General features: G+C 33.3%; 1 protein-coding gene across 3 annotated transcripts in view; it reads left to right on the top strand.

Moving 5' to 3' along the window:
- Positions 1–18,409, top strand: part of LOC126892368 (uncharacterized aarF domain-containing protein kinase 5) — an 83,378-nt gene extending 64,969 nt beyond the window's left edge. For all 3 annotated transcript variants that reach the window (XM_050661891.1, XM_050661889.1, XM_050661890.1), the window contains exons 7-9: positions 1,525–1,702; positions 14,902–15,066; positions 18,248–18,409. In XM_050661891.1, coding sequence (XP_050517848.1) covers positions 1,525–1,702; positions 14,902–15,066; positions 18,248–18,362 — 458 coding nt within the window. In that variant the 3' untranslated portion in view covers positions 18,363–18,409. The remainder of the gene's footprint in view (positions 1–1,524; positions 1,703–14,901; positions 15,067–18,247) is intronic.
- The last annotated feature ends 3,347 nt before the right edge of the window (positions 18,410–21,756 follow it).

The raw sequence follows: 21,756 nt of genomic DNA, 5'->3' as shown, positions 1-21,756 counted from the left end.
AGATTTTACTTAGTTACGTCATGACCTACTTACTCCCAAATTTTGGTGCACTATCTCCATCATGAGCGCCACAAAAAAAAATAATAAAACCCGCGAATTTTACCCCTTATAACTACCCTCGTCCGCCACTCTGGTTTCCGCCTCTGGGGATATTACTTAGTTATGTCATGATCTACTTATTCCCAAATTTTGGTGCACTATCTCAATCAAGAACGTCACAAAAAACCCCTTAAATTTTTTTATATTCACCCCTGCCCCACCCCTTTGTCGGCCACGCAGCGTTCCACTTCTGGATATTTTACTTAGCTACCTCATGACCTACTTATTCCCAAATTTTGGTGCACTATCTCGATCATGAGCGTCACAAAAAAAAATAATAAAAAGCGGGAATTTGACCCCTTATAACTACCTTCCTCCCCAACTCTGGTTTCCGGCTCTGGAGATTTTACTTACTTATGTCATGGTCTACTTATACCCAAATTTTGGTGCACTATCTCGATCATGAGCGTCATAAAAAAAAATAATAAAAACCGCGACTTTGACCCCTTATAACTACCCTCGGCCCCCACTCTGGTTTCCGGCCGCTGGTGAAAATCATGTACACACTAATTCAACATATCCACGTATAGTTTTTTCATATTACTTATCACGCACAAAATCCGCTCCCAGCTCTTAGACTATATATGGAAGAGTCGATTCCCGTTAAAGGGGAGGCCATTGTACAAAGGTACCAACCTTTTTAAAGTTATTAATAAATAACATACATATTTGTGTAATAAATTATTCTTTTGCAAACTATAGGTTTGTTCTAGCAAACAGTCAAACTAGTCAGAAACCGTCAGCAAACAGTTGGTCAGTGAGAGAACATAATACAGTCACCAGTGCTATCCCCTCTACTCGCGCTGGTCGACTATTCGCTGATGATTTCAAACCGTTTCTTTTGATGATGAGAGTAAGTTTGACAGTCGCGAACTAAGTAGTATACAGTCGCCTGCAGTGAATGATACTAGTCGTTTAGTCGCATTATCGCGCATACATGGACGTATACGCGCTACCTACGAGTCGCGCGACTACGCTTCCAATGGACGACCGGCCTTGGTACGTTAAGTCTATATAATTTTTGTCTATATGGCTATATGCAAGACTAAAAAGACAACTCTCGTACTACAAGGAAGCCAGAGAATTTCGACCAACCAAGAAGAATCTGGGCCACACCGACAGAATAAAAATGAACTTTGGTAGGTACTCCGACTCAGTTTGCTGGCGGGGAAAATGCTTCCCCAAATTGCAATTACGGAGCTACAAGACAAACGATTAAACATCTGGTGGAGGAATGCCGGAACCAGATCCTAAAGTGACAATCCCTCCGATTTTTTAGTTGGGAGTAGTTGGGACGAAAAAGGCAATTGAATATATTTGTCAACTGTTATTGTATTGTTAATAAAAATTAAGTATTGTTATTGACTGTTTGAAATATACTGTTTTCTTTGTTTATACACATTAACTAAAATGTTGCTTTTTCAGATTACGAAGTTTTTGCCGAAATTTTGACACAATCCCCCCTGAAAGCTCAAGGTTTCCAATTAAAGGTGCATCTTTCCGAAGAGGACTTACAACATCTGACTGAAATTGCAAAAAATAGATTCGACACTGTTATGGCGTGCCTAAAACAGATGCCTAGATCACTTTTATTAGTTTTAAGGTAAAGTTACCAACTTTAATTACTTTATTTTATGGATTTTTATAGATCTTAGGTGTATGTAATGTAGTCTTTGAAGCACAACATTTTGTCAGCCTTTGCATTTGGCTCGTAAACACCAGCATATTATCGGGATTTCGAGGTTATTACTTCTATTATTAGATATGTGTGGGTGTGCGCATTCCTACTCTCTCCTAACCAAGTTATTAAGCTAATAACTTGGTAGTCAACGTTGGCCTAGGATGGTTGATTAAGTTTTTTGATAGAGTATCACCATGTTACCGGAGGTTATATCTTTTAACATCGGCTTTTAGCCTGTTCAATATTACTTCAACATAATGTAGATTGAATTATAATTTCAACCATTGTTTGGTTCTGGGGCTATTTAGCAAGTATTTGAATTCACTGGTTATGGACTGCTAGGCCCTAAAACGTTCTGAATTGGACACATTTTATTCAATCCATTGTAGTATAGTATAGTTGATCCAAAAGATGGCATAATCCAGACATCCAAAGTGAAAGTTATCCTTCAACACCAAATTGTTCTATATGGTCCACACAATGTCCAGAAAAAAGTCACACCATTTTGAGCGTCGGGTTTGGGGGGGGGGGGGGAGAAATCATTAAATTCGTAGTTTTTTACGTTTTTCGTCAATATTTCTAAAACTATGCGGTTTAGCATGAACAACCCTCTATACAAAATTGTTCTACATTAAATTTGAAATAAAAAAGGCCCTATGCATAATCTTTCTAAAATGCATGGTTCCAAAGTTACGGAGGTAGTATAGTATAACTGGTCCAAAAAAAAGGCCTAACCCAAACATCCATAGTAAAAGTTTTCCTCCAACGCCAAATTGTTCTGTATGGTATATAGTAATAATAGTAATATTGTTCAGTAAAAAGTTACACCATTTTGAGCGTCCGGTTTGGGGGGCAGATGGGGGAGAAATCGGTAAATTAGTAGTTTTTTTACGTTTTTCGTCAATATTCCTTTTTTTTATTACATATTTTAATTTACAATCTGCTTCATCGAAGCTATAAGCAAATAGTTTGAATGTTAAATACATGAGGGAGAAGCTGCCCTGTGGCAACCCTCCTATTATAATTTTTTACATTTGATCACAATATGTATATTTAATTTATTAAGTCTGTTGGCCATAGTTTCTTCAGTCGTCTTGCGAATTCGGGAGGAGTGTTCAGCAGTCTTGCTTCATCATTTGGATGACTTCTCAGTCCATCAAGGTAGCTCTTTGTGATACTTGGAATTTCTTCCTCTACCAAGGGTGTAGCTGAGTCCTCGTGTAGGGTTTTATTGCTTACATACCAGGGTGCGTTGAATATCATCCTCAATATTTTTGATTGGACTCTTTGTATTATCTTGATATTTGGTGGCTTTGAGCAACCCCAGAGTTGAACACCATAGGTCCAAATTGGTTTTATCATAGTTTTATACAGGAGCAGTTTATTTTCAATATTGAGTTTTGATTTTCGACCAATAAGCCAGCTCATTTGTCGTATTTTGATGTTGATCTGGGTTTTCTTGGCTTGAATGTGCGGCTTCCATGTTAATCTTTTGTCAAGGGTTAGTCCCAAATATTTGACTTGTATGCTGACTGGTAATTGTGTATCATTTAGTGTTATTGTTGGACATACATCCCTTCGGTTTGTAAATGTAACTTGGGTTGACTTCGTTTCATTTACTTTCACCTTCCATTTGTTGAGCCATGTTCCCAATTGGTCAAGGTGGTTTTGCAATTGTGCAGACGCGATAATAGGGTCCTCATTGACAGCGATTATTGTGGTGTCATCAGCGAATGTTGAGATTTGGTTTGTTTCAGTGGTTGGGATATCTGCGGTAAATAATAGGTAAAGGAGAGGGCCCAGGACACTACCCTGTGGTACACCTGATTTAATGGGAAAATATGTGGAAGTTGCTGTGTTATATTTTACTTGGAAGTAACGATCTTCAATGTAGGATTTCATGATTAGGTAGTAGGGGGTTGGAAGAATACATTTGAGTTTGTATAAAAGTCCAGTATGTTTTTCGCCAATATTTCTAAAACTATGCCGTTTAGCATGAACAACCTTCTACACAAAATTGTTCTACATTAAATTTGAAATAAAAAAGGCCCTATGCATAACCCTTCTAAAATCAACGGTTCCAAAGTTACGGAGGTAGTATAGTATAACTGGTCCAAAAAAAAGGTCTAACCCAAACATCCAAAGTAAAAGTTTTCCTCCAACACCAAAATGTTCTATATGGTCCACATATTGTTCAGTAAAAAGTTACACCATTTTGAGCGTCCGGTTTGGGAGGGAGATGGGAGAGAAGCCGGTAAATTAGTAGTTTTTTTTTAAGTTTTTCGTCAATATTCCTAAAACTATGCTTTAGCGTAAACAATGTTATATACAAAAATGTTCTACATGAAATTTAAAACAAAAAATCTTTTTTACATAATTGTTATAACATCAACGGTTCCAGAGTTACGGAGGGTGAAAAGTCGAGGTTTTCGATACTTTTTATATTTTTTGGGCAATGTATGGTATAACTATACCAAAAATCCAGACATCCAAAGTGAAAGTTATCCTCCAACACCAAATTGTTCTATATGGTCCACATAATGTTCAGAAAAAAGTCACACCATTTTGAGCGTCGGGTTTGGGGGGAGAGGGGGAGAAATCGGTAAATATAAAAAGTATCGAAAACCTCCACTTTTCACCCTCCGTAACTCTGGAACCGTTGATTTTATAACAATTATGTATAGAACCTTTTTTGTTTTAAATTCTATGTAGAACATTGTTCTATATGACATTCTTTCCGCTAAAGCATAGTTTTAGAAATATTGACGAAAAACGTAAAAAAACTACTAATTTACCGACTTCTCCCCATCTCCTCCCCCAAACCGGATGCTCAAAATGTGTAACTTTTTACTAAACAATATGTCGACCATATAGAACAATTTGGTGTTAAAGGAAAGCTTTTACTTTGGATGTCTGGGTTAGGCCATTTTTTGGACCAATTATACTATACTACCTCCGTAACTTTGGAACCGTTCATTTTAGAAGGGTTATGCATAGGGCCTTTTTTATTTAAAATTTAATGTAGAACAATTTTGCATAGAGAGTTGTTCATGCTAAACCGCATAGTAGTCAAAGATGGCGCCGGGCATACAGACGTGTGTCCAATGTGCTGATAATTTTATTGTAAATAATAAGTATATCGTTTGCGATTTGTGTATTAAACCATATCATTTGCATTGTGCTAAAGTGAAAGATCAAGTGTTAAAAATTAAACAAGATTGTGTTAATTTAAAGTGGTTTTGTGACAATTGCTTTGTGATAGCTAAAAATAGACTTAACAAAAACGAGTCTGAATATCAACTTAATGAAAAGAAAACAAAAGAAGTATTGGAAAAAACTTGTAAGTTAATTGATCTTATTGAAAATAATGGTACACTAACAAACAGTCAGCGTCAATGGAGCGATGTTGTAAAAACGAAAAAAACCGAACCACTTATTATAAAACCAAAAAATCAAAATCAAAATTGTTTAACAACAAAAACTGTATTAGCACAAAAATTTAGTCCAGTTGATATAAATGTGTCGGTTGAAAATGTTAAATCTTGTGCTAAAGGGTCGATTGCAATTCATTGTAATAATAAGGAGTCTTTGGATAATTTGAAAATTAATGCTGAAAAAGTTCTTGGAGCAGATTATGAGATAAAAATTGCAAGTATATCTAAACCTAAGATCAAGATCATAAATGTCCAGGAAAAAGACATTGAAGATATTGACAGCTTTGTTGATAGTTTTAAAAAACAAAATTTGACTGACGGTATAGAAACTTACATTAAAATATTACGTAAATATAAATCGAAAACTAATAACCGTAATGCACTTAATGTAATAGTGGAAATTTCAGCAGATATATTTAATTATCTAATTAATGAAAAGGAAAAAATACATATAGGATGGAATAGCTACAGATTTTTTGAACACGTAAATATTATTCGTTGTTTTCGGTGCTGGAAATTTGGACATTTCGCGGATAAATGTACTTACAGGATGTTTGTCCATTATGTGGAGGTCAACACAAAAAAGATGAGTGCAGAATTACTAACGATAATTTTACTTGTGTTAACTGTAAATATGCAAATGAAATTCTTAAACTTAAACATGTTAATTATAACCATAATGTATTTGATAGAAATTGTAGTAGTTATCAAAGACAGTTATTAAAAGCCAAAGAAAGAATAGGGTATAATATCTAGCCATCAAAGACGCCTTCAAATATTACACGCACAAATAAAAAGTGTACAGATAATCTTCTTCTTTCTTGTATTAATGCTGAAAGTTACTATAAACATTGCGATGAAATCAAACTTTATGTTCAGGTATATGACCCACACATTTTATGTTTAACGGAAACTTGTATCACTAGCGATTTTTCAGATTCTGAGCTACAGATCCCTGAATATGTAGTGGCGCGTTGTGATTCTAGTAGTCGTCATACAGGAGGAGTTCTAATTTATACGAAAGAATACATAAAAGTCAATAATATCAAAACATTTATTATTGACAAGAGTTTGTGGGTTTTGTCTTTGGATGTTGTAATTAATGGATCATATTATGGAATAGTGGGTATTTATAGATCGCCAAGTGGTAGTATAAGTGAATTCATTGATGTATTTTTCAAGTGGATGGATGATTATTATGAATCACATAGTAGTTGTAGTATAGTCATTGCTGGAGATTTCAACATACATTATGATAAAAATTGTCAGGGTAAGAGTAAATTGAAAGAATATATAGACAATAATGGAATGCAGCAACTTGTAAATGAATATACAAGAATTTTTAAAGATTCAAAATCTATGATTGATCTTGTCATAAGTAATGACTATACGTTAACTGCTCATGTAGAAAAAAATTACATAATATCTGATCACTGTATTGTCCATGTACTCAATAATAAAGTAACTAAAAGTGAAGTCATTGAAACAAAACAAATTCGTTCTAAAATAATATATGATAATATGGTAAACATGTTGATTGAAAAAGATTAGGCATATTCTTCGGTAAACATCGATGAAGTTACTGATACTTTCATCAATAATATCGTAGATGTTTTGAATAGAGTGTCACCAGTTAAAACTGTGGAAGTTAAGAACTTTGGTAATAAATGGTTTGACAACACTTGTAAATTGGCAGTTAAGAATAAAAATCTTGCTTATAAAAGATTTTTGTTTACAAACGATTGCGTAGATTGGAATAACTATAAAATTGAAAGAAATAACTGTGTTAGAATTTTAAAACAAGTTAAAATTAGATTTTATGAGTCAAATATTGATAGGAATAGGGGTAATTCTAAACAAATGTGGAAACATCTCAAACAGTTAGTAGGAACTAATAAAACTATATCACAATTTCAAAGTCTTGAACATGAAGGTGTAACATATAGTGTAAATTTGGCAAACATATTAAATCAATATTATGTTGATAGTATTAAAGATATTATTGTAAGTTTTGACCAAAATAGTGATATTAATTTAAATTTGCAGACAGTTGTTTCATCTGATGTAAATTTTGAAACTTTTGAGAGCATATCACTAAACCAACTATATGATATAATCAAATTTCAATATAAAAAAAATAGTACGGATGAAGTAGGTCTTGATATTATCAAAAAACTATTTCATGTGTTAGGTTATCCTTTATTAAATTTAATTAATATGAGTTTAGAGCAGGGCCTGGTGCCCAAGCAATTTAAAATATCAACTATAGTTCCTGTTCCAAAAGTTCCTAATACTAATAAACTTGATCAATTACGTCCAATAAATATGCTCCCATTTTGTGAAAAAGTTTTAGAAATTGTGGTGTACAATCAGCTGATTAAATTTATTACTTCAAATAATATCCTGTATAATTACCAGTCTGGATTTAGAAATTCTCATTCATGTGAGACCGCATTACAGTTAGTTGTCTCAGATATGAAAAGTATTTTAGATACGACAGGAGTCGGTATATGCGCAGTTTTTATAGATCTCAAAAGAGCATTTGAAACAATAGATCGTCATATACTTCTTTTGAAATTAAAGAAATATGGTTTTAACGGGACAGTTTTTAATTGGCTGGAAAATTATCTGTCAAATAGGTACCAAAGGACTAAATTAAATAGTGAAATGTCAAATCCACAGTTAAATGATATTGGTGTGCCGCAAGGCAGTGTACTTGGACCTCTACTTTTCATATTATACATTAATGATTTGGGAAACGTATTAAGCAAATGTAAAATTCATCTTTTTGCTGATGACACATTTATATATTTTTATGGGGAAGATTTTGTAGATGTAGTGGACACGATGAATCGTGAATTGCATTTATTAACTGAAAGATTTAAGTTAAACAAATTGAAAGTCAATGAGTTAAAATCCAAATACATGTTTATTGGTAATAATACTCTTTTCGGGAAATTCTTAAGTTTGGAAATGGTTCAGGAAATAAAGTATTTGGGGTTATATTGGATAGGGAACTAACTTTTAGTTTAGTAAACATGTTGATTACATTTGCAGAAAGATAGGGAAAAAAATAGGTTTTTTTCGAAGAGTATCACCATTTTTGACATTTCAAACTAAATTAACAATTTATAATTCGTTAATATTACCTCACTTTTTATATTGTTGTTCATTGATTTATACAGGATGTTCTAATTATGACAGGCTTCAAATTCTCCAAAATAAGGCTATGCGAGTAATATTGAGATGCAATCGATATACTCGAATTCAAGATATGCTGAAAACTTTAAATTGGTTAAAAGTTGAACATTTTATGTATGTCCAATCTATGACATTCTTATTTAAGATGGTAAACCAGTTATTGCCTGAGTATTTGAACAGTCAGTTGGTCCCGATAGCAAATATTCATGATCATAGCACTAGAGCTGCAAATTCAATAAATTTTTATGTTAGAACAACCAACAAGTCCAGTTCAATGAAAAACTTGTTTCATAAAGGAATTGTACAGTTCAATAATATACCTTATCATATTAAAAATAGCCATAATGCAACTATCTTTAAGAGATTATTAATCCATTATATTAAAATTAAGACCTAGAAACCAATTGGCAATGTTTGTTGTACTTCCAGTGTTTTTATATTTTTATTTTTATTTTATTTTCTCTTTTTTTTGTTTATATATTGAATGTTTCTGATTAATTTAATTTGTCAATGCTTATTTCTTTATTTGTTTAGTCTCATATTTTTAATTTTTGTAATACTTTATGATAATTATACAGCGCTCCTTGCCTTGACAATAATTCTTATGTAATGTGTACAGGTGTGGAGTGCAATGTTTTTGTTTTGTGTATTATCTATTATAATAAATAAATAAATATCTAATAATTTTAGAAATATTGACGAAAAACGTAAAAAACTACGAATTTACAGATTTCTCCCCCTCTCCCTCCCAAACCCGACGCTCAAAATGGTGTGACTTTTTTCTGAAGATTATATGGACCATATAGAACAATTTGGTGTTGGAGGATAACTTTCACTTTGGATGTCTGGGTTTGGGTCTAACTATACCATACTATTGGGATTTTTTAAAATTTTTAATAAATTAATATCTATTACATAAAAGTGGTTTTTACTTCATGTTAGAGTTTTTTAACTATATGGTATACAGTCAACCTAGGGAACTGCCCTTTTTAGTAATTATTACACTTTTGCTGACTATTAGAATTTTATTTGTTTTTTTTTTATTTATTTATTATAGCTAATTATAATCTAATCAGTACTACAAGAGTATACAGGGTGGTGAATTGGAAAACGGGCCATAGGAAACTCACTGTAAAATTCTAAACTGTTGAATTCCTGCTTCCCTAATTATTCTACATCAAAAGACATGAGAAACTATTTGTAGAGAATTGAAATCTTTATTGAAAACAATTGTTAAAATTGTTCTACGAATTAAACACATTCCAAAATTTTGTAAAATATAATAAATTGTATCAAAGTATTTACCAAATTTAGGCCACACACAAAGCAAGAATGTGTATAAGGTTGCCTTCGGTCTCAATGAAATTATTATATTAACAATATTTTGAACTGTCAGTATTTTTATTTTATCGTTTTTATTGTTTAAAAACAATAAAGTCGAAAAGATGTCATCAGTTGAGGAGAAAGTAGTAATAATAAAGATGTTTTATTCAGTCAATAGTTTGCGTACTGTCAGAAATAGTAACGTGTGGCCTTACTTTTACGCACTTACTTAGGTATGGCAAATGTATTCTATTTTTAAAAATTTTGGACTCTGTTTAAATCGTAGAACAGTTTTAACTTTTGTTTTTAATACAGATTTTAATCCTCTACAAATAGTTTCTCATGACTTTTGATGCAAAATAATTAGGGAAGCAGGAATTCAACAATTTAGATTTTTACATTGGGTTTCCTATGGCCCGTTTTCCAATTCACCACCCGGTATAGTAAAATATGATGAGTAGTATGTGGCTTGTAGTGGGTACCGTCCATTAACGGTTCACCAAGTCTTCACCTAATCCCCAAGGTCTTCGAGCAGGTTCTGTTCTATACGTTTAGATGTTCTGTTCAGTTTCTGTTTAGATGTCTAGCAGGTAGTGATGGTTGGTATAATTTTTTTAAGATTTGGCAATCATTTGTGGAATTTCTTTCTTTGGCTCTGTTTGCCTGAAGGTCAATGACTTCTCTTATGAATGGAATACGAAGATCGTTGTGTATTGTATGGGTGTAAACGTACGATGGAGCATTGGCTATTGTTCGAAGGGTTTTCAACTGAAAATTTTGTAGAATCTTGGTGTTGGAATGTTTTCTGCAACCCCAGAGTTCAATTCTTTAAGACCAAATTGGTTTGAGGATGATCCTGTAAATCATCATTTTATTTTCGAGTGGGAGTTGCGACTTATTTCCATGTGGCCAGTACATTTATCTAACTTTTATGTGTAGTTGTGGCCGTTTGGCTTTGATATGGGATTTCCAAGAAAGCTTGTGATGTAGATGCAGCCTAAATTATTTACTTCAGATTTTTGTGGAATTGGAATACTATTGATGTGTACTTGGCGGCGTCTTTGTCTTCTTCTCGTGACAGTAACTGCTGTCTATTTTTCGGCGTTAATTTTCCATAGTTCAAGCCAGGTTAGTAGCACTACAAGAACACAGCAAGATCGGTACGAGCTCTGTAAGAGATACCTCCCCAATTTATTATTGACCCTCCTCGGTTAGCCATTGTTTCGGTTATAGTTCATGGGGCAAATCTTTCATTTTGACGCCTGTAGACACGCTGACGTCCATCTGGATCTCTTAGCAGTATCCTGCTCTCATCTGAGAACACTATGTGCGCTTCCATTTCGCCACAGTCTAGTCAGCATGTTCTCGCGCAAAGCCAAGTATAGTTCTACGGTATTGTGGGAGCAGCTGTGGGGCGCGAGCTGGACGAAAAGCCCTCAGATTTCTTTCTGCCAGTCTTCTTCTAATGGTATGTTCACTCACACTATCATTTCTCACCTCAAAATGACGAGTAAGAGCTTCAGAAGCGGCCATCTCGAATTGTGGTCCATCGATGTTGACCTTGATCTAGTCTGCGGGTGTATGAATCTGTCTACCGAAATCGTCTGATAGCATTCCGTACCGTATTTCAGCTCCTACATCCTTCGGAGAGCTCAAGACAGCTGCAGTAGAGGAGTGGCACAATATCCCCAATCGGATATCCAGGATATCGTGAATGGATTGCCTAACCGGCTCCAAGAAGTCCTAAGGACCAGAGGCGGCAACATTCATTATTAATCCTTATATTTTTTAAATTAGACTATGATTTTCAAAATTATGTTTGTGGAACCGATATAAAGCCTCGGAACCCGACGGAACCTAAGATGACGAGCCACGCAAAGACTAGGAAAACGAGAAGGAAAAATAAGCCCACAATCAGATTAGCAACATGGAACATCACTTCTTTCAACAACAAAGACCAAGAGATAATAGAAGAACTGATAAAAAAACATAAACATTTGTGCAATCCAAGAAACCAAGAAGAAAGGTAAAGGTCAAAGAGACTATAACCAATATATTTTAGCATATAGTGGAGTGAAGAAAGAAGAACGAGCAGGCATAGGTAGACTTGTCCATAAAAAAATTTAAAGACAACATAAGTAACTGTCGTTATATCTCCGAAAGAATAATACATATGAACATCGCAATGGACTACCAAAAATTAAATGTCATATCTATCTATAGCCCCGAGGACTACAAACCCAAGAAGGAACGAGAGGGATTCTACGAACAGTTGCGAACCGTCCTGGATGAAATACCTCATGAAGAACCCTTAATTCTTATGGGTGACTTAAATGCACGAATCGGAAATGAAATAGTTCCAGGAGTAAAAAAAAGATTCAATGAAAACCATGTCAACGCGAATGGAGAACTCGTGGCTAATCTCTGTGCTTTTAACGAACTGAGAATTAATAATACATTTTTCGACCATAAGCTTCGGTATAAATATACGCTTGAAAACTCCAGGGGACACAAATCTATGATTATTATTTATAGTCACTAATAGAAAAATCCACCCAAAGCAGATTCTAGATATTCGAACTTTAAACTAAGCAGACTTAGGGAGTGAACACAAACTAGTCCTAGCAAAATTAAGAATTAAAATAACACCAAAACATTTTATACAGGAAATCACCCAGGAAAAATTCAATGTAGAATCACTGTGGAACGACTCTACAAGAGAAATGTACCAAACGAGGCTAGCACAGAAGATACAGCTGAAACCAATAGACGACATCGAAGATATAAACGCGAGCTGGGAGAAAATTAAAATCAACATTGAAGAGGCAGCAACAGAAGCTCTAGGAAAACGCAAAGTCATACTGAACACAAGAAACCACAATACACCATGATTCAGAAAAGAAATAAAACAGAAATGTAAAGAGAAACGAGAGGCCTACACGAAATATAAATCATCAAATACTCCGGAATCCAGAGATACCTATAGAAGAATACGAAGTGAAACGAAGCAATTGGTAAGAAGAACAAAAAAATGAACACTGGGAACAGTTTGCAAAAGGGATGAAAAGCGACTTCTACGGTACACAAAAACTAATATGGAGATTCATGAGAAACCAACGGAAAGAAATGGCAGAATTGAAGGAATACAATAACATACCAGTAAACGAATGGGAAAGATACTTGACGGAACTGTTTAAAGGAAAGGAAAATAATCAACACAATAACGTACCTGAATTAACACACGAAATGGAAATCAGTTTTCAGGAAGTAGAGATAGCCATAAATTCACTCAAAAATAGGAAGTCCCCAGGACCAGACGGAATAACCAACGAGCTTCTAAAATACGGAGGAGAAAGTATAACCCTAGAGATGACAAAACTTATACAAAAACTAATATTGCACTGCAAGATACCAGACGCATGGAGAAACAGCATAATGATACCAATGTTCAAGAAAGGAGACAAAGAAGACCCCAACAATTATAGAGGTATAAATCTACTGAACACCGCACTTAAGCTAACCACAAAAGTCCTAACTAATAAAATCAATAAACTAACAACTTTATCAGATGAACAACAAGGATTCAGATCCGGAAGATTCTGCGTAGACGCCGTATTTGTACTAAGACAAATCACAGAAAAGACCATCAAGTACAATAAACCAGCATATCTGTGTTTTATAGACCTGACAAAGGCTTTCGATCGCATCCAAATCGAAGACGTCTTACACTTACTGTATAGAAGAAACATACCAATATTATACAACCATCGAAAACATCTACTTCCATAATCGAATACAGGCAAACATAAATGGAAAACTAACACAGTTTATATCAGTACAAATCGGAGTCAGACAAGGTGACTCGTTAAGCCCACTGCTCTTTAATATAATAATGGACGAAATAATACAGGCAGTACGTAAAGGTCATGGTTACAGGATGGCGAACAAAGAAATCCAAATATTATGTTATGCAGACGACGCCGCATTAATCGCCGAGACAGAAGACGATCTCCAAAGATTAACACACATCTTCAATACAACAGCCAAAAAATACAATATGATAATATCAGCAGAAAAAACCCAGTGTATGACAACATCTAAATACCCACTACGATGTAAAATCGAAATTGATGGGAACATAATAAAGCAGAAAGCAAAGTTTAGATATCTGGGAATAGATATAACCAGTTACGGAGAAGTTGAAGAGGAAGTACGAAAACAAAGCTTAAAAGCAAGTAAAGCTTAATGACACCATCTGGAAGAACAAACACATAAGATAAGACACAAAAGCACGAATCTATAAAGCAGCAATTATACCTATATTGACATACACGGCGGAGACAAGACCTGACACATCTAAAACGAGACGACTACTAGAAACAACAGATGAAAATACTTCGACGAATATCAGGGAAAAGTCTGTTGGATAAAGAAATAAGCGAAAACATAAGAAGATCATGCAATGTTGAAGATATAAATGGATGGATGACAAAACGGAAACAGGAGTGGAACGAACACATTAGTAGAATGACAGAGGATGGGATACTACGAATAGCACGAGATAAGTCACCAAATGGACGAAAAAGTATTGGCAGCCCAAGAAAAATATGGTGGGATAATTTAAACAATTTAGGAGGCTAATATTGAAGAAGAAACAGGCTTTAAAGCATTAATGTCTAATGTCTACATACAAGAAGGAAGAAGAAGAAGAATGTTTGTCTGAATTTTGTTCGAAGATTTTTAAAAATTGGATTTTTGCTAAACATTCCTTGATAAACGACTTTTTTTCGATAATTTTATTGTTTTCTCTTCATCAAAGGTAGTTTTCTTCGTATATGTCATAAAACGTGGTCCAAGATTGAAAATTTCTGCAAATTGAAACAATTACAAGGTGGGCGGTTAATTTTACTGGTGAGTGTATAGGTTCATAGGTTCGATAGTCCGGCGAGATGTCGTTGCTAACGATATAAAACTAATAATCATTATTAGTACATATGTTGTTTGTACTAAACACAACGTTTCTTTGTATTTAAATACTATGTTCATTCTTCGAAGACCCGTAGCGGGTGGTGGTATTGATGGTAGCCGATTTACGATTTGTTTGGCTTTATTACGAAAGTGTATTAAAAATATTGTCACTGATCTTTTTTATTGAACTTTTAGAAATTTGAATACAATCCGTGCCATTGCTTATCAGCATGGTAATCCCATAGATAGATATACCACATTAGCAAGAACAGCTACAAAATCTTTTTACGGAGTACAATCAAGTATACTTAAAACTATAGTTAACGTTCCTGCTAGTATGTATTTCGAAATTGTTCTACAGTAAGTATTCTTTTATTTTATAAGCTTGTTCAATTGAAACATATCTTTGGTGGTTTGTAAATTTATATTATATATTATATAGATAAAATAGATATATAAATATATAATAAATAAATATATTTATATATCATATTTTAACTAATCATGTTTATTGTTCAATAAAGATATAATTAAATATGACTTATTAAATTCAATAACATATACAGTATATGTCCCTGTAAGTTGTATCCATATGAAAACTTTTTTATTATTAATTTTACGAAAAAAAGTCATTCTTCATAAAAAGCTCTGCATGATCCAAAACCTAAGATTCAACCATCAGATATAAAATTTTATGAATATTATACGAGGTATGTCAAAAAGTTTGAATTTCACTCAAGAATAAAGTAGCTTTATTTTTCACAATATTGAAAATTGCTATTATGAAAAGTTGTTTGGAAATATTCTAATATGCAATTATATCCTACTAATTGAAAATTTTTTTTTTTTGAAAAATAATGGATAACTAACATTATTTTCAGTTATTTCAATTCTGATTTATTATTAATTTTACGAAAAAAAGTGATTCTTAATAAAAAGTTCTGCATGGTCTGAAACCTAAAATACAACAATCTTATGTCAAATTTTATCAATTTTATACAAGGTATGTCAAAAAATATGAATTTGGCTCGAGAGTAAAATACCTTTATTTTTCACAATATCGAAAATTGTTATTATGAAAAGTTATTAAGAATTAAAAACCATGTCTCAGTATGTAATTACATCCTTCTTATTGAAATATTTTGAGCTATAAAGTTACTTTACTTTTGATCTAAATTTTTCTTTTTTGGCACACCCCGTATAAAATTGACATAAGATTTTTTTAGGTTTTAGAGTATTTTAGACCATGCAGAACTTTTTATTTCGAATCACTTTTTTCGTAAAATTTATAATAAAAGAGTTATTAGAATTAAAATTACTGAAAATAATGTTAGTTATCCATAATTTTTCAAAAAAAAAAATTTTCAATTAGTAGGATGTAATTGCATATTAGAATATAGTTTTTAATTCCAAACAACTTTTCATAATAGCAATTTTCAATATTGTGAAAAATAAAGCTACTTTATTCTTTTTCTCATGATCATCTTTCAGTGCGTCACAGTTTTTCGATTTCTCTCTAACGCATTAAATTGTATGTGACAGAAAAAAAGGCACGTCTGGGAATACTTCGGTAATTATTCTAGTTCGGTGATTATTCTAGTTGTCGATAGATGGCGCCATAATCAAAAAAGAATTATTTATTAAATAAAATAATAATATTATCAATATAATCTGTACAATTTATAAGACTATACAAATGAAAGAAAATACCATTTTATAAATGCAATAGACACAATTGATTTGGTTTTATTCCAAATTGAAAATAAAATTTGACAACTGTCAGATTTAACTAAAATGTCACGTTAGAATAAATGTCATAAATATGTATTATCACGGACTTACCTTTTTTTCTATAATTTGTGACGCACTGAAAAATGTTCATGAAAAGGAGAATACTCTTGAGTGAACTTCAAACTTTTTGACATACCCCGTATAATATTCATAAAATTTGATATCTGATGGTTGAATCTTAGGTTTTGGACCATGCAGAGCTTTTTATGAAGAAAAACTTTTTTTCGTAAAATTAATAATAAAAAAGTTTTCCATATGGATACAACTTACAGGGACATACTGTATATTCAGATTATTGCCCAAAACCAACAATTCTTTGATTATACTTATGGTTTTTGGTATTTGACAGTAGATCTTTTTGATGTCGGATGGTACAGCTGTTGACTTATTGTAGACCTGGGATGTTGTGGCCTCCGGTTCCTGCAGCTACAGTTTTGGTGGTGTTAGTCATTACAGATGTTGGATGCATGTTCTTCTTGGCCTTAAAGTGGCATCACCGGTGATGTATGAGGCTGGAGGCTTCCCGAAGGGAGAAAGATTGATTTTATTTCCCAAAAACCCAAGAGAAGATAATGGCTTGGAATTAAAAATAACGCTAATATCAGCCTGCATCGGCTTTTAAATCAATTAATTTTTCCCTTTCCATTATTGTCACTGTCATTGAAATGACAGCGCATAGTAGGAGATGGACAGGCACGTTCCGTCACAAAAGACAGATACCTAGAGAGTAAGAGAATATGAAGTATGTTCAGTAAGAGAGATAGGAAATAGAGGATAACGAAAGAGGGCGCCAAACAATATTTTAACGGGGAAACAAGTTAAAATAATTACAGAAGATAATTATTAATGAAATATTAAAGAAAATAAAATAAAATAATTATTTAAAAATAGAATAGCAAAGATGTGACGTTTGCAACGTTACACACTCCTTCCACCCATCAGAAAAATTTCGAACACAGCCGAGAAATGTTTCTCAAAGAAAACAAGAAACGTTACACGTTCTAAAATGTTAGTTTTGTTTGTACACGTCACACTAATCTGTTCATCAGTTCCTATCAGTTGTATTTGAATGTTATTTTAAGTATAGTGATTTCAAAATGGCGTTTGTTGTTAACAATCCGTCCAAATATAATCAGCGTGCGGTAATACCAATTTCAATCTTCTGCGGACAATGTCATGTTAACATGTTTTTCAACCATGAAGGACCCTGGCTCATGGAGTTTACGGAACCTAGACTGCATATTAACGGAAACCTGTATAATGAAACTTTAAACAAGATTGATCAAGTAATATGACCAAAACGTCCAGAAAAGCTTGTCATTCTTCTGCACGACAATGCTCGGCCTTATGTCGCGGAAGAAGTGAAAAAATCTACAACGAAAGAAATAAGAGGATATTAGAGTATCCACGTTATAGTTCCGACTTATCGCTCTACGATATTCACATCTTTGGGGGGGGGGGGCGTTAAAAGGTACCTAATCATTTTCAGATGGAAAAAGAAATACAAAATTCCGTAAAAGAATTCTTCGACCTACAGCCACAAGCATTCTTTAAATAGGAGTATGCTTCGGTTGGTGAAACAATGGACTATGTACCTTAAATATAGTAGTACTCGTAATTATTTGTAGTTATGTTTACCGACAAATTGTTTCTGGATCAAGATACGTTTCATTTGAACGAGCCGTTTGAAACAAATTGACATATCTCAAAATAACATGTCAAAAGTTTATAAATGTATGATTTTTTTTAGGATAAGAAAATTTGGAAGATGGTTTACAAAGAAAACGTACAAATTTCTTTATTATCTTGGACTGGCGCCAGATGTTGAAATGCTTACATCAAAAATGAGGGCTGTGAATATTTAAGTTTAAATATGTTCTCTATTATTTGCTAAATAAATGTTTATTTTTAACATTTTCTTAATATTTCTAAACTTGCTGTCTTTTATAATCAGATGACATCACATGCTATCAATTTTTGTGTATGGGAAGTATACTATCCAAAGACAAATTTTGCAGAAAAATACATTATTGCATTACCGGCATCGGAATATTGTAATTTATTCGGGAGAATACTATATTAAGTCCAAACGATTTTAGAAACGAAATTAAACGAGAAACTATGTATACTACGTCCAGTTTGCTTTAGAGGTATATAATCTTATCTGGACTTAAACTTATATTCCTTCAAATGAAATATTACTAATCGCATCCTAAGTCCATTATAGTCCTGTCACCAGTGGGGGTACAACGGTCTCCTTAATTCAGATGGACTTACCCAAGTTTTTTTTATGTATTTTGACCCGTAGAACACGAATTTTTTGGGTAACAGTCGATCCGGATGTCGATAAGATTGTTATAAACAAAGAACTTGAGGAATCACATAACAGCGATTTTTCGCAAAACAAAACATTTTTTTGTATATTTTGGGTCATTCTAAGCAAACAATGTTTTTACAAGTTTTTTCGTAGGATGCATAGTTTTCGACATAAACGCGGTTGAACTTTCAAAAAATCGAAAAATTGCAATTTTTGAACCCGAATAACTTTTGATCAAAAAATAAAATAGCAATTCTGCTTACCGCATTTGAAAGTCCAAGTCAAATTCTATCGGTTTTGATTATTTCCATTGTTAAAAATTAATTTTTTTATTGTTAAACAAAGCTATAAACACATAGTGATTGAATGATGTTTTCAATGCATTTCTCATTTGAAATCGAACCAGTAGGCGCGCATACAGACAATTTCTACGTAGATTACGTACATTAAAACGCATGCATTTGGCACGGGAAACACTATGTGTTTATAGCTTTGTTTAACAATAAAAAAAAAATTAGCAATGCAAATAATCAAAACCGATAGAATTTGACTTGAACTTTCAAATGCAGTAAGCAGAATTGCTATTTTATTTTTTAATCAAAAGTTATTGGGGTTTAAAAATTGCACTTTTTCTCGATTTTTGGAAAGTTCAACCGCGTTTATCTCGAAAACTATGCATCCTACGAAAAAGCTTGTAAGACCATTTTTTGCTGAGAATCACCCAAGAAATACAAAAAATGTTTTATTTTGCGAAAAATCGATGTTATGTAATTCCTCAAGTTCTTTGTTTATAACAATCTTATCGACATCCGGATCAACTGTTACCCAAAAAATTCGTGTTCTACGGGTCAAAATACATAAAAAACTTGGGTAAGTCCATCTGAATTAAGGAGGCCGTCACTGGCGAAGCGTCCATGTAACGACTGTTACCACTGGTAACAGTTAAAAATCTTGCAAATAAATATTTTATGACTACTATGAAATAATTCCATTTATATTTTTTACCAACAGAAATATTTGTTAATACGTAGTACCTACCAAATTCAGTAAATAGCCAATTAGACGCACGAAAATATTGGCGAGATTACATGTGAATACATTTGAATCCGTTGCAGGGTTGCACGTTATTATATTCCGTTACCACTTCTAGTTCTGGCAACGAAAGATGATTCTCGCTATCGGTCCAGACTGAAAATTTTGAAGGAATGACGGCTCCAGAGACGGCGCGGGCACGCTGTGTATATCAGTATTGTCACCATTTTACAATATGGTAACGTTAGTATAGTAGCTATTCGTGCATTTGAATTTGAACATGGAAGAATGTTGCTGCGTAGTTGATCAACGACTTGAAAAGTCATTATCCTTGTATATTTTTTTTTATATATAATTTTTAAGAAAAAAATGAAATTATTGAAAATAGAAGATTTAAAATATATAAACACTAGTTTTCAAAATATGTTCTGTTCCCTACTTGTTTATTTTTGATGTTAATTTTATTGTAGAATAATCTGTTTAGTTTGTTTATTACTTATTGTTAAACCTACTACATGCGTATAATACATGTATACATAATTACAAAAACTTATATTTGGGAGGTTCAAAATAATTGTTATCTACTTTTTATGTCATATTATGTATAAGTTTTTAGTTTGTGAAAACTGTCATTATAGACAGCAGTGCGTGAAGGGTTTAAAGTCTGCGTGAAGTAACAATGTATTTTAAATGGGATTTACTTTTTCGCACAATTTCAATGGGTTTTTGACACACTTTCATATAATCAAATATCCTTAACTTTCGCGTTGTCATATTTATCACAATATGAGCAATGACTTACAATAGGGTAGCCGAACTTCCCGAAAAAAACGATATTTCCCGTTTTTTAACGATTTGTCCCGGTGTCCCGAAAAAGTCTCTCGGGACGCCTAAAATGTCTCGTATTTTTTCTTCAATTTCAATTGTTTCTTCAATTTCGGCATTTGTTTTCATTATTATTTCTCCCTCTCTTATTACATTGTGGTCCAGTATTGTTCTCATTATTGTTCGTTCAAATTTCGGAATGCTATGTTCATCTTTCTTATTAATCGTCGTTGTTTCCATCCCATATGTATCAACAGATCTTATTAAGGTATTATATTATTTCATATTATACTTGTCTTGTTTCTCAACAGATTTCTAATCATTCCATATGTTTTCTGCCTTTCAGAATTCTTTCCTCTGTTCTCTCTTTTCCGGTTTTCCATATTGTTACTCCCAAGTAGCTAAAGGTGGATACAAGTTTGTCCTCCTTATGATTACTTTCAATATCAGATTAAATAATAGTGTCGGGGAGACAGAGTCACCTTATTTCACTCATTTATTTATGATAGGGGAGCAAAGTATGCTAAATGTGCAGTCACTCGAGCGCTTTGGGAACCTATTGGGTTGTGATTATTAGATCCTAAAACCAAAAAAACTTAAGTATTATTTTCCATTTTAGTGGGTGCTTCTTCTTCAGGTGCCATCTCCGCTACGGAGGTTGGCAATCATCATAGCTATTTTAATTTTTGAGGCAGTAGCTCTAAATAGTTGTTTTGAGCTGCATCCAAACCATTCTCTCAGGTTCTTCAGCCATGAAATTCGTCTTCTGCCGATGCTTCTTCTGCCATCTATCTTTCCCTGCATTATGAGTCGCAGGATGCCATACTTCTCGCCCCGCATCACATGTCCGAGGTACTGTAGTTTTCTTTCTTTAATTGTAAGTTCAACTTCCTTCTCTTTACCTATTCTTCCCAGTACGTCATTGTTCGTAACTCTATCTACCCAGGAAACTCGCATAATTCTTCTATACGTCCACATTTCAAAGGCGTTAAGTCGTCTCATTGTCTCTACATTTAACGTCCATGATTCCAGTCCATAGTATAGTACACTATATACGTAACATTTTGTTAGGCGTACTTTAAGAG

Source organism: Diabrotica virgifera, chromosome 9 (assembly GCF_917563875.1).
Source record: "Diabrotica virgifera virgifera chromosome 9, PGI_DIABVI_V3a".
Lineage (NCBI taxonomy): Eukaryota > Metazoa > Arthropoda > Insecta > Coleoptera > Chrysomelidae > Diabrotica > Diabrotica virgifera.
The sequence above is the reverse complement of the archived record's forward strand: the minus strand, read 5'-3'. Positions and strand labels throughout refer to the sequence as shown.